Genomic DNA, 12,794 nt, shown 5'->3' with positions numbered 1-12,794 from the left:
GAACACAAAATCACGTGAATAATACTTAATCGAAGAAAGTTGGTAAAGCAAACATAGTGTAGTATGATGTTAAGTATTTGAAGTACACACAGAGGTTTCATTAATTATCATGTCAAGAATATATTCTGTTTCAGATATTAAGCTACTTAAACCCAGTAAACTCCGCAGCTGGTTTAATAGTGGGTCATCTACAGGCTTTGGAAAATTTGCTGTAGTAGACGTTAGAGAATCCGATTATGTTGGGGGCCATATAAAAGGATGTTACCACTATCCGGCTGGAAGCTTCGAAACGAGTTTAGGAGATCTTCAAGACAGACTATTGAAGAATGAGATCAACGATGTAGTTTTCCATTGTATGTTATCGCAGGCGAGAGGGCCCAAAGCGACGTTGAGATTCATGAGATCATTAAAAGATGTGGTCGATCCTAAAAAGCGTGAATTTTTCGATAACTTGAACATATGGGTATTACAGGGTGGGTTTTCAAAATGGCAACAAGAATACGGAGAAGATGCAGAAGTTACTGAAGGCTATGACAAAGAATTATGGCAATTTGGAAATTTTTAGCCCTTTGTATGCCATTCGAATACCAGCATCAAATACTAGGCTTATATAGAACTATACGAAAATGCCATTTAATTACATGTGTTAAAGGTTACTAGTTTGATTATCTTCTTACTTTATACCTTACAGCAAGACAGTGCTCTCGAGCCTTGTTTCGTCTTGTGTCTAGTACCTTCGAAATGATACATTATATTTCTATTTATGGTAACAGATACACGGTAGGAATTTTTTTTTTCACAGCCTGGTAATGTGTTAAGCCATTTTCTGAGTCTCGAAAGCCTTTATTTTTATTTAATTTAACTCAGATGGGTGATCAAGGTACGGGTTCGCGTTTTCCAATGCCGAACAATTGAGATTTCAAATCCCGGCGTTCCAAGGCTGCAAATTTACAATTCCTAAGCATTTTGATACCTACTTTAGTATATAAGGGTATACATATTCCACCATTTATGAAGTGCTCTTGAATATATATATATTTAATATTGAAGTAACATGGTTCAAATTAAGAAAAGTTTATTAGCATTCTCATCTATCATTGCATTGGGTTCTGCCGCAACTTCTACGTCGAGTACTTGTAATCCGATTTCATCATCAAATTGTCCCGCTGATAAGGCATTGGCAACTGACCTTTCAGAGGATTTTTCAAGTAATTCCACACAGTTTGAAATTACTTCAACTGAATCTGGTGTGTCATTTGGTGACGACGGATTGACGATGACCATAGCAAAGAGATACGACAATCCAGCAATGAAGTCTAAATTCTATATTATGTTTGGAAGAGTTGAAGTTCACATGAAGGCTGCTAATGGTACTGGTATTGTTTCAGATTTCTATCTCCAATCTGATGACTTAGATGAAATTGATATTGAGTTCTTGGGAGGTGATGACACGCAATTCCAGTCTAATTATTTCTCAAAAGGTGACACTTCCACGTACGATAGAGGTGAGTATCACACAGTTCTGGGAGACTCTCCTCAAACGGGCTTTCATAATTATACCATTGACTGGACTGAAGAGGAATGTATATGGTACTTGGATGGTGACGCCGTAAGAACTTTGAAGAACTCATCATCTGAAGGTTATCCACAAACTCCTATGTATTTAATGATGGGTGCTTGGGCTGGTGGTGATCCATCTAATGCTGCCGGTACTATTGAATGGGCTGGTGGTGAAACTGATTACACTGAAGCACCTTTTTCAATGACAATTAAGAGTTTAGTTGTTAGTGATTATTCTACCGGTAAAGAGTATTCCTACGATGATCAATCTGGTGATTGGACATCAATCAAGGCTAAAGATGGTGAAATTAATGGCAGAATTGACAAAGTTAATATCGAAGGAGGCGATGGTTCATCTTCATCAAGCGTCGAATCTTCGAGCTCTGCTTCGTCCACTTCATCTTCTGACTCAAGTTCATCTGACTCAAAGTCAACAGCTTCAAAGACTGATTCTTCATCTAGCGCTTCGACTACATCCGATAAGGGAACCAGTAGCTCAAAAGAAACATCGACTTCACTTGAAGCGAATGCCACAACCGAGTCCTCTTCTACTAAGTCTGACTCTGCCAAGAAGGCCAGCTCATCAAGCTCAGCTACTGCTTCAGTAAGTGCAAAATCTTCAGACAATTCTGGTTCTACTTCTACAATTAGTTCCGTAATTATCGGTGTTTCAATTATAATGTCTATTTTTGTTTAAATTACCCATCTATAGAATAACTAATAATATATAATTAATAAAGATAATGTCAGATTAAATAAATATAACAGCGACCTAACTCTGTAAAAGGTTAACTTTGAAATAAACCTTCAACATCTGCGAAAAAGGAATTATTTACATCCACTATGTTGTAATTATTACCAAACAGACTAAGATAGTCTGTTGTATCAAAATTTAAAGTCGCAAGATCAGTAGAACTGAAAATATATTTCTCATCGATATCATTATTGCAGTAGGATATTTCAGCAGAATCCAAGCCATAAGGAGAGTCTGCGATTTCCTCCAACGCAGCATCGTATATATAACACATCTGCTTTAAATAGTCAGTTGTAAGCTTCATTTTCAATGCTTTATCGTTAGCATTACTCTCATAAAAATCATCTTTCTTGAGGATAGATAAATAAGCATTCAATAAATCTTTGGGTTTGCGTGTGTAGTTGTACTCTTTAGACAATTTTGAGATACACAATATGAATATACCTATGCACTTTTCTAATTTCTCAATTGCTTTGCAAAGATAAGAGTAAACGGAAGATTCATTTTTCTTCTCAGAATAAATATCTGTAAAATAGTAAGATTGATAATTCAATTGAATTAATACCTCAATGTTCAGCAAAGTGGTTCTATAAATGGATTGAAAGAAAAATGAAGTTATTACTAATATTCCAAGGTTTCCAAAGTAATTTCTCATATCTTTTGTTAGCGGCAACACTAAGGGCAACATCTCACCGATAGTTATACATTGAATTTTCTTCCTGTAAAACATTGCTAATCTTATATTCTTTGTATGCTGAAAGTGTATTGCTAGGTGCTGATATATTGATAACAAAAAGATCTTTATAGATATTAATGATTTTATTCTATGTATCTTATCATGAATTTCCACTGTAGATGTATGTTCTGATATAGGAACCAAATTTTCTTTTAAAAATCCAAAACATGTTGATATTCTTATCTCCACCTTAATTATTGAATTCACTAAACTTGAAATTTTAGTCTGTCCTTTTACATCAAGAATCTTATCAAGAATATCAATTAGAGGGTCCATATTATCCATCAGGGTTATCAAATGACGAACTACTGACCGTTCCAAAGCACAATCTAAATTATTTGAGTTATTATCATCAATTTCATTAGGAGTAATGAGTCTTGATGTGGAATGAAGTCTATTTGCAGTTAATGGAGAACCGAAAGAATATGATTCTATTATGTCAAATAAAACCAAAAGATGCCATATTTTTCTTCTTAAGCTATTCATGCGCTGGTCAGTCAAATGAGAGTTCTTATTCAAACCTAGCGAGTACGCCATTTGTACAAGCATACCGTTATACACTTTTGAATTTCTATTTTGTGAATCTTCATGGAAAGCCGGGCAAACCTTTTGATAAAGCTTCAAAAAAAAAGCACATTGAAAAACACATAGACTTATTTGACCCATAAAATTGTAGCGTCGTAAGCACATAATTGCTACATCAATATTTTCTGACCCTATGTGTTCATTATCTGAAACATAACAACCATAATTCTTATATTCTTGTAAGGAAGCTATGCGTAGTAATATGAGTAAAATTCCAATAACAGCAAAATCATCTATTTTCTGGATAGATGGATTAATATTGTTGGTAGAATATTCTTCAGGACCAATAATCCTTTTCATTTCTTCTCGAAATGATATTTCATCCAAGATAGGCATAAATATATAGACATGTTGAAAAAATATTGATATGAGTTTCCAAGCAATTTTTCTAGATGGTAAAATATTCTTGATTCTTAGGAGAATAGTATTGGTTGTTTCATGCCAACATTCAGCTTGATCATTAGCGGTAACTCTCAGGCTGGGTGCTTGGAAAAATTCCAGTATATTCAGATTCATGTCTTTATTCATTTTTGAATCACGAATATACTTTAACATCATATGCAATGCAGGCTCCTTTCGTTCAATAAATGGCCAAGCTAACGGACCATATTCGATCTCCATTGGTTCATCTCTAAGACGGGTTGTGTATCTTTCGTAAAAGTTTATCTGTTCTTGCTTAGAGCTAAACAAATTTTTCCCATTTAGTTTCAATAATATTTCAGATAGAGGAATATCCAATAAAAGACTATCTGGATCATCAGGTAGTCTGAAGATATGAAATGAAGAACCCCCTCTCATCTGCTCGAGTTCATTACTCGTGTCATAAACACATAAATGAGGTTTCTTGCTCCGAACGCATGACCAGCATGGCTTCCTTCTATCACACAGAACTCTCCTTTCTCTACATCTGTTACAAGTCAGAGTGAGTCTTCTTTTACTCATCATTATTTTCTTGATATGATTGGCGCTCTTCGTTGCAATTTAAAAATAGCCTATAGGAAATAACAAGGATTATGGTAATTCATTTGATTCAAATTATAAGAGTCAGCTCGGCACGTACAGTATCTTTATAAACCTATGGTAATAGGTACAAGTATCCTCTTGACCTATTGTATGTCAAACCATGTAAGAGACAATCTTCGCAAAATATTTACCAATACGGAAGTTCGATCGAACTTTTCATTTATTAAAGAAAATGCTGCAATTACATTAAAATATCTAAATTGAAATTAAATAGATTGAAATGTTACAGAATTGTTCTTAATCAAGAAATTCGACCGAGATTTCACATCCCGCTTATAAATAATTGCTCCAATGCAAAATGCTATAAATATCCACCTCTTTTCTCCTTAGTATTTGCAAAAAGTTATTTTGTATAGTACTATCAACATGAGCAAACTTTTAGTTATTTTGGGAGCTACAGGCCAACAAGGGGGGTCTATTATTTCATATATTCTTAATAATCCTTTATTATCAAAAGAGTATAGTCTTCGAGGGATTTCACGCGATGCTTCTTCACCAAGAGCTCAAGCTCTTAAACTGAAAGGAGTTGAAATATTTGAAGCAGATATCAATAGACCTGATTCTTTGAAGAATGCTTTTAGAGATGCTAATATTGTTTTTGGACAAACAAATACGATTTATGAAAACAATTCAAAGGAAAGAGAATTGATGCAAGGTAAGGCAATTGTTGATGCTGCTGTTGCAGCAGGTGTCCAATATTTTATTTGGAGCACTAGTACAAATGTGACGAAAATTACTGAGGGCAAATTGAAGCAGGTAATTCATTTCGATGTTAAAGCGGAGATTGAAGAATATATCAGAGCACTACCTATCAAGAGTGCTTTTTATGCCCCAGGATCATTCATGCAAAATTTACATTCTGTTATGACCCCACACCCTGTTGGAGATGGAACCTATGCGATCTCAAATATTTATGAACCTGAAACAAAAATTCCATGGATCGATATCGCTAATGATACCGGTAAATTCATTGCACCTATATTAACTGATCCTACAAAATATGAAGGAAAGATATTATCTGCGGCCATAAAGCTTTATTCGCTAGAGGAAGTTGCAATAACATTGAGTAATGCAACAGGTAAGGTAGTGAACTATAGGAAAGTATCAGAAGAATTTTTGCGTCCATTTTTACCGCCTTCATTTGCTAATGAATTAATTGAAATGTTCTTGTATATTAGAGACTATGGCTATTATGGTCCTCTGACTAAAGAAGATGTTGAATGGTCATCTCAGCAAGCACAGGGAAAACTCATTACGATTGAAGAGTATCTTGCTATTGATCCGCTCGACCTAAATTGAGAGATTTATCCATAAAACATTTATCCGGACTAAATCTTCCTCTTGTATGTTTTTGAGTGCTATCTGAATAACTAGTTATTAGTACTATACTCTTTTAATTATCCACATCCTGTATATAAAGGAGTTGTAGACGCTCCACCTCTCTTCCTTGATTCTTCACTTGCATAAGTGGTAGTGATTCATCTAAGTGTCGAGCCCCACCTTTCTCTTACTTTACTGGTCCTAAATCTACCCAAAAGCCCACCTCACCAATTTTAGTTGTTGCTTCGGTGAGTGGAAAATTATCAAACAGTTTTACTTCACAATTAGTTAAGTAAGGATGGTGTTTGAATTAAATCTAACCTATCTATAGAAAAACCAATAATATATATTCGATAAAAATAATACAAATGACAAAATAAATAGCTATATAACGATCTAATGCTAAAATACTAGTCATTGATTGGTTTTTTGTTTAAATTAAACTTGGTCCTTCATAATTATTGTACATTGAAGTTTGTGGTGGTTGTGGATAGTTTTGAGTATGCTGGGGTTGCATTTGTTGAAATTGTGGTGGTTGATTCCATTGTTGCTGTTGCTGTTGAGGAAATTGTTGGTTGTTAGTCATTTGTTGTTGCAATTCCATTCTTGCATTATTCAAGTAAAATTGTTTCTGAGATTCCTGCTGGGTGTCTGGAAAAACGGGAATAGTAGGTAAATTTTCTAACCCACCTGCAGTTGGTTGTGGTTTCAATTGTGGCTGGGGCTGATTACTTACATTATTAAAGAGGCTGCTTGTTGTTTCAGAAACCTTGAATGGGTTAGACCCTGTGGATGTGCTTGTAACTTGTTGTGGTTTGTCATTAACGAATGACAATGGTGTAGTAGAACTATTTTGTGAAAATCTGGTATTGAAAAATGGGTTTGAACCAGTATTTGTGGAATGTAATTGTTGAGTTGTCAGAGATGAACTTAAATTCGAAAATGGATTAGTATTGGCCCTCGATAATCCAGAATGCACACTTTGTTGTTGTTGAAGTTGTTGTTGCTGAAGTTGTTGTTGTTGAAGTTGTTGTTGTTGAAGTTGTTGTTGCTGAAGTTGTTGTTGCTGAATTTGCTGTTGCTGTTGCTGCTCTTGTTGTTGTTGATATTGTTGCTGTTCTTGCTGCTGCTGTTGCTGTTGAGAATTGAAACCATTGAAGGATTGAGTTCGATTTGTATCAGTATTTTGTAAGAAAGGGTTGCTACCTGTAGTTTGCAGTTGGATTTGTGATCCATAACCACCAAAACCAGTACCGGTATAATTAGAAGTTAAACCATTTTGTTGTTGCAGTGGTTGCTGTTGAGCCCCATTATATTGATATGTCTGACCCTGTGAAATCGCTGGCAATGTAGTAAAAGATGTCCCAGATGGTAAGGTAACTTGTGGCAACATCTGAACTTGTGGTTGCAAGTTTGAACCCCAAGGATTAAATGTAGATTGTTGAACGATCAATGAATTAGCTCTCTGTAAATCTGAAGTAGCCCCTTGTTGAGGTTGAAATTGTTGTTGAGGAACTTGCTGCTGATGTTGAACATCTTGCTTGGGAGCAGCTTGCTGTGATTGCGAGTGTTTCGCAGAGAGACCTCCAGAATTCTCTTTTGACTCCACCAGCTTCCCATCCAAATATTGCCGTCTATTTACTTCAAAGTTTGGATCATCCAAATATTCTTCCAAAGATGAGGTTAATGCTGTAGGCGCATGCTTGATCGTTGGAACATGCAATTTTGTTGCATACTCAAGATGTTTGGCAACTCTCAAATAATCAATAACATACTTGGTCTGATCTACAAACTTCTTATAAATTTTGAGCGCTCTTTCGGCATCGACCTTTGAAGTCTCAAAATAATGTTCTAAAATATTAATAACACCTTCATTTAATTCTTGAAACAATGCTAACAAGTCATTGACAAGCATTCTAAATGCAGTTAAAACAATATCATTATTGATTTCGTTCTCCATAAAGTTATTCTTCAACAATGCATCAATTTGCTTCTGTACACTTTCACATTCTCTTAATAAGCCTTTTTCGATGGTCAAAGTACGTAATCTCCCCCCGTCTTGTCCAGTGCTATTATTAGCACGTTCGTCTCTCACGTAGTCAATTCTGGTTGATTCATACTGTCTAACTCTAGTATGCAAGTATTTAGCATATTTAACAATAAATCGAACGTCTGGATTGTGATTATGGTTTTTGGTAATGTTTGAGTGAGATAAATTAAGCATATTAGGATCCTTATTAACGAGATAATCCAAAGTAACATCTCGATCACCTTCTCTGATCATAATATGAATAACAATTAACAGCTTATATACAACTGACCACGCACTGTCTTGGAGTCTACCTCGTAAAGCTCTCATTATAGTAGTAAAATTTTCTGCTTCTACAGAATGGTCTATCAGGGTACTCATTAGAATTGGTTCAATATACTTAGGCTTCGGGGCTGCTACCTTGACCTTAGTAGCACCCTTGACAATTTTCTCATATGTTGTCATATCTATATGGATCTGATTATTAATAGTTTTTTGTATAATTGATCTATAAACTGGAAGAATCTATGGGCGTAAAACATAGTGTTGTTCATGTAAATAAGAATTTCCGGTTCCTACGTCCCGATCAGGTTGATTGGGAATTCGCACGACCTGATGACTTTTTCACTATTATTCGTACATTCTATATACAATAAACTTATAATAAACAGTGGGCTGTGATGTTTATAATCTGCTCTAGGGGAGTTTGAAGAACCATGTGTTCTCATGGGAGGGTTGGGGTGATTTACACTCATTTTGACAAAGTTTGAGCTGAAACCCAAATATATATGTCCACATATGCTACAGGTTTTTATTCACACAGAAAATCATTTCTTCTTTAAACCACCTCTCTTTTCTAATATATCCTTTGCTTCATTGACCTTAGTAGCTAAAAATGAAGAACCTCCTTTATCCGGGTGGTTAGCCATCATCAACTTTCTGTGTTGTTCTTTCAACTTAGCTTGCGATAAGTTGGTTTCCTTCAAGTTCAAGATCTGTAACGCTTCTTTAGGGGTCATCTTCTGTCCAAAAGAACCTTTAATAAACGCCTTACCGTTGAGACCAGGTTGTTTCGACTTAACAAAACCAGAAGCAAAATATGCAGCTCCCAATAACCCCATACCGGTCATCCATGGGTGGTCGCCCATCCATTCACAGCTTTTGTCAAAATACCACTCAGCTGAACCTTCTTCTGCTTGTTTACGTTGTAAGTGGCCCGTGTACGCTTGTTGGAGGTGCTGGGGTTGTTGAGGTTGTTGAGGTTGTTGGACCTGCTGCTGTAATTCAATAGGTTGGTTTTGGTTCCTATCACCAGGAATTGCCAAGGTAGGAATCTCCATATTAAAAGGTGCCATTTCTATCGTATTATGCTTTATTTACAAGAGTTTTCACTGATAAGATCACTATAGAGTGCAAAAAGGTGTGAATCAAGAAAATTTCTCTGACTCTATTCTAGTAAGCCGAACGTTTTTTTCTCGAATACAAGTCACGTGTAAATTTCTGTTTCAAGATTTATTTCGTAGATGCAAAAAGGACGACAATTTTGCCACTCCTAGCCTTCAGAGGAATGGCAAGAACGTACATTAATTCGTATGTTTGTCGTACGAATACATATACTATATAGAGAGATTAGTTTAGAAACAAAATTAACTTGGGTAGGCCATTTATTTCGCATTCGCAATTTCAACACGAAATCACCATGACATATTGATAGACTTCATTTTTTTGAATATACAAACTTTGTAACAACAATGTATGGAAATATATTTTTATAAAGGTAACTAAGATAATGATTATTCCATAAATATAAGAGTATCATAGTGCAAAACAGCGCAAAGTTTTATTAGAGTTATATTTGGGTCATAGTTAGTTACCATATTTTATTCTTTTTGAAATTACTCATACCACGAATTTTGGAATAACTCCTTCGTACACATCGCACCTGCAATGTTTCCTTGGCTAACAGCATTAGAAACTGCTCTGAAATACGTAGTACAGTCGCCGCAAGCGTATACGCCTTCAATATTTGTTCTTTGAAACCCATCTACTTTTATCAACCTCGTTTCATCTATGTTTACTTGCAACTTATTTAAAATATCTTCACAATTTAATTTAAAGGGCGGATGAATATAAACACAATCCAATGAAATTGTTGATCCATCAGAAAATCTTACAGTCTCTAGGTTTCCTGACTCACCGACGAATTCTGTAATAACCTTATCTATGATCTCAATATTTTTTCTTTTCAATTCATTTTGTTCTGATTCAGAGCAAATAGAAGATATTTTAGTGCCATTCGTTAATACTGTTATATTTTTCGTCCAGTTATATATCATTGAGGCCATATCCATTAAACGAGAATTATCAAATATGAGTCCGGTCGCCCTGTTTGCAACTTCATAACCATGGCAATAGGGACAGTGCAAAGCAGATTTACCCCAAAACTTCTCTATATCTTTAATATTGACATCATTAATCAAATCATTAACCCCAGATGCAAAAATGATTTTCTTACCCACATAAAGCTTTTCAGTGTTACGCACAGTTGCAGTAATTTGAAACTCTGTTTTGGCCTTATTAACTTTTATCACTTTACCTTCTACCAATCTAACTGTCTTGTACTTCAGTAAATTATCTTTAGCTTGGGATCTGAATTCAACCGGCGAGTCCCCGTCGTGACCTATAAAATTGTGCATATGATCGGAAAACTTGTTGCAAGGGGCACCAGAATCTATACATAAAACAGTCTTCATTGTACGTGCAATTGCCAAAGTTGCAGCCAACCCTGCAGCACTTCCGCCTATAATAATAACTTCGTAATGATTTTCCATGATACTTGACAAACTTATTAGAATAAGTGAAGATTATGTATTCTTTTATAGTTAAACAAGAATATGGAGATTACCCTAAATGCGGGTGTAAAATTGCTCAAATACTGTTGCGTAAATGGGTTCGCGATGATTACTGCAACTTTTAAGTTTTTTACTGCTATGGTTAAGACAGGATAGTGGTTATGCGACAATCCATGACTCCAGAATAGGCTTGCAGTTCTTCTTCCATCTTTTAAATCTTCATTCATTCTATATGTTACTGTCAAGTGATAAAAATCTAGAGGATTTCAAACGATATATAACCGTTTGAGTTAAATTTAGTATTGGAGGCTGATTCAATGCTAAACAGGAAATGCCAAAAATGGATTGGAATCAATAATTAAAGCAAAAACAAGACCTATTTCTCTGTAAAGAAAAAATTTAAACATTAGAATAGATTGGGGAGTACATACAATGCAAATAATATCAAATGCTTGGTCCCTGTTCTTACGGTAGCAACGGCTACTTGATTCCACTCTGCTAGACCATATTAAAAAGCGTGTCACGTGTAAGATAAATCTGTTCCAACTCAAGTTGCAAAACTACTTTTTGCCACTGTATTACCACCAATAACTAGTGTTAGATTAGAGTGCTGGTCTATATATAGAGAAACAATTCTATTCGAAATAAGCGTGATTGGTATGAAATGAATGAGTTTGGTGTGGGGATAAATTTGGGGGCAAATGCATTTCACCAGGCTGAAACCGCCACTTAGCAAACATGGATAACAGAACCAGTGCTAGACGAATGGAACAAAAAACTCTAAAATGGAGCAATAGGAAAAGGTATACAGAAACGACAGACCATTAATAGACATGAAAAGAATATAATATCCGCATAGATTGCGGCTCACGTATATCATCACGAAAAGAAAAACATTTTTGTGTAATAATAATTTTTTTTAGTATAGAGAAGAGGTACTATATGATATCAAAAAATTTTCAAATCTAACTGACTTATCTATTGATATTTCGAGATATTTAGTATATTTTTTCAATAATATACATAGGATATTGCTTATTTTGATAGGTTGACAATAGTTGAGTATTGGGCATAGTTATTAACATAGACTTACAATTGCAGAACAATTTTTCATTTTTGATTAGGATTCAATAATTTTATTTTAGCATCACATTATCACATATTATAATATTTCACTATGAGAGTTTATTCGTGTCATTTCTGTTCATCTCCAGTTTATCCTTTACACGGGATTATGTTTGTTAGAAACGATGCCAAAGAATTTAGATTCTGTCGTTCCAAATGTCATCATGCATTCAAACAACGTCGTAACCCACGTAAATTGAGATGGACCAAGGCATTCAGAAAAGCAGCTGGTAAAGAGTTAGTTGTTGACTCAACCTTGACATTTGCCGCAAGAAGAAACGTCCCAGTTAGATATAACAGAGATTTGGTTGCTACCACTTTGAAGACTATGGCTAGAGTTGAAGAAATCAGACAGAAGAGAGAAAGAGCATTCTACAAGAACAGAATGAGAGGTAATAAGGATAAGAAATTGGCCCTCGATAGAAGATTAGTGGAACAAAACCCACAATTGTTGAAGATCAGAGAAGTTGAATTACGTAGAAAGGCTGAGAGATTGGCTGCTAAGGAAAATGCCATGGAAGAAGAAGAGGAAGAGCAAGAAGATATTGCATCTGAAGATATGATGAGCGAAGACGAAGAAATGGAAAGCGACTCTGAAACTGAATCTACCAAGCAAAAGGTCGTATTGAAGAACAAGAAGAAGTCAAAACGTTCTAATTAGTATAAGTCATTAACTTTTCTTTAAGTTCATTATTTTTTAAGGTTCACAATTGTATTTTTCATGTTATATTTTTGTTCTCTTCATATGTATATACATATTTAATCTAATTCTATTATTACGGTGAATACAATGTAGCTTAAATTGTATAT

The 12,794-nt window shown here is 35.0% G+C and overlaps 8 protein-coding genes across 8 annotated transcripts; 4 read left to right on the top strand and 4 right to left on the bottom strand.

Annotated features, from left to right (window-relative positions):
- Nucleotides 1–109: 109 nt before the first annotated feature.
- On the top strand, nucleotides 110–565 carry AC631_02264 (phosphatase; the record flags this gene model as incomplete). Its single annotated transcript, XM_015611094.1, has 1 exon — nucleotides 110–565. The coding sequence occupies one exon, from the start codon at nucleotides 110–112 to the stop codon at nucleotides 563–565; it is 456 nt and encodes a 151-aa protein (XP_015468075.1).
- Nucleotides 566–1,054: 489 nt separating this feature from the next.
- On the top strand, nucleotides 1,055–2,257 carry AC631_02263 (glycoside hydrolase family 16 protein; the record flags this gene model as incomplete). Its single annotated transcript, XM_015611093.1, has 1 exon — nucleotides 1,055–2,257. The coding sequence occupies one exon, from the start codon at nucleotides 1,055–1,057 to the stop codon at nucleotides 2,255–2,257; it is 1,203 nt and encodes a 400-aa protein (XP_015468074.1).
- Nucleotides 2,258–2,348: 91 nt separating this feature from the next.
- Nucleotides 2,349–4,433, bottom strand: AC631_02262 (fungal specific transcription factor domain-containing protein; the record flags this gene model as incomplete). Its single annotated transcript, XM_015611092.1, has 1 exon — nucleotides 2,349–4,433. The coding sequence occupies one exon, from the start codon at nucleotides 4,431–4,433 to the stop codon at nucleotides 2,349–2,351; it is 2,085 nt and encodes a 694-aa protein (XP_015468073.1).
- A 591-nt stretch (nucleotides 4,434–5,024) lies between these two features.
- On the top strand, nucleotides 5,025–5,957 carry AC631_02261 (NmrA/HSCARG family protein; the record flags this gene model as incomplete). Its single annotated transcript, XM_015611091.1, has 1 exon — nucleotides 5,025–5,957. One exon carries the CDS (start codon nucleotides 5,025–5,027, stop codon nucleotides 5,955–5,957), a length of 933 nt encoding a protein of 310 aa, XP_015468072.1.
- Nucleotides 5,958–6,411: 454 nt separating this feature from the next.
- Nucleotides 6,412–8,472, bottom strand: AC631_02260 (uncharacterized protein; the record flags this gene model as incomplete). Its single annotated transcript, XM_015611090.1, has 1 exon — nucleotides 6,412–8,472. The coding sequence occupies one exon, from the start codon at nucleotides 8,470–8,472 to the stop codon at nucleotides 6,412–6,414; it is 2,061 nt and encodes a 686-aa protein (XP_015468071.1).
- Nucleotides 8,473–8,834: 362 nt separating this feature from the next.
- Nucleotides 8,835–9,362, bottom strand: PAM18 (Pam18p; the record flags this gene model as incomplete). The annotated part of the gene is made up of 1 exon (XM_015611089.1): nucleotides 8,835–9,362. One exon carries the CDS (start codon nucleotides 9,360–9,362, stop codon nucleotides 8,835–8,837), a length of 528 nt encoding a protein of 175 aa, XP_015468070.1.
- Nucleotides 9,363–9,902: 540 nt separating this feature from the next.
- Nucleotides 9,903–10,838, bottom strand: AC631_02258 (NAD(P)/FAD-dependent oxidoreductase; the record flags this gene model as incomplete). The annotated part of the gene is made up of 1 exon (XM_015611088.1): nucleotides 9,903–10,838. One exon carries the CDS (start codon nucleotides 10,836–10,838, stop codon nucleotides 9,903–9,905), a length of 936 nt encoding a protein of 311 aa, XP_015468069.1.
- A 1,198-nt stretch (nucleotides 10,839–12,036) lies between these two features.
- RLP24 (ATPase-activating ribosome biosynthesis protein) lies at nucleotides 12,037–12,645 on the top strand (the record flags this gene model as incomplete). Its single annotated transcript, XM_015611087.1, has 1 exon — nucleotides 12,037–12,645. One exon carries the CDS (start codon nucleotides 12,037–12,039, stop codon nucleotides 12,643–12,645), a length of 609 nt encoding a protein of 202 aa, XP_015468068.1.
- Between the last annotated feature and the right edge of the window lie 149 nt (nucleotides 12,646–12,794).

The sequence above is a fragment of the Debaryomyces fabryi genome (assembly GCF_001447935.2).
Source record: "Debaryomyces fabryi strain CBS 789 chromosome Unknown contig00038, whole genome shotgun sequence".
Taxonomy (NCBI): Eukaryota; Fungi; Ascomycota; class Pichiomycetes; order Serinales; family Debaryomycetaceae; genus Debaryomyces; species Debaryomyces fabryi.
The sequence above is the reverse complement of the archived record's forward strand: the minus strand, read 5'-3'. Positions and strand labels throughout refer to the sequence as shown.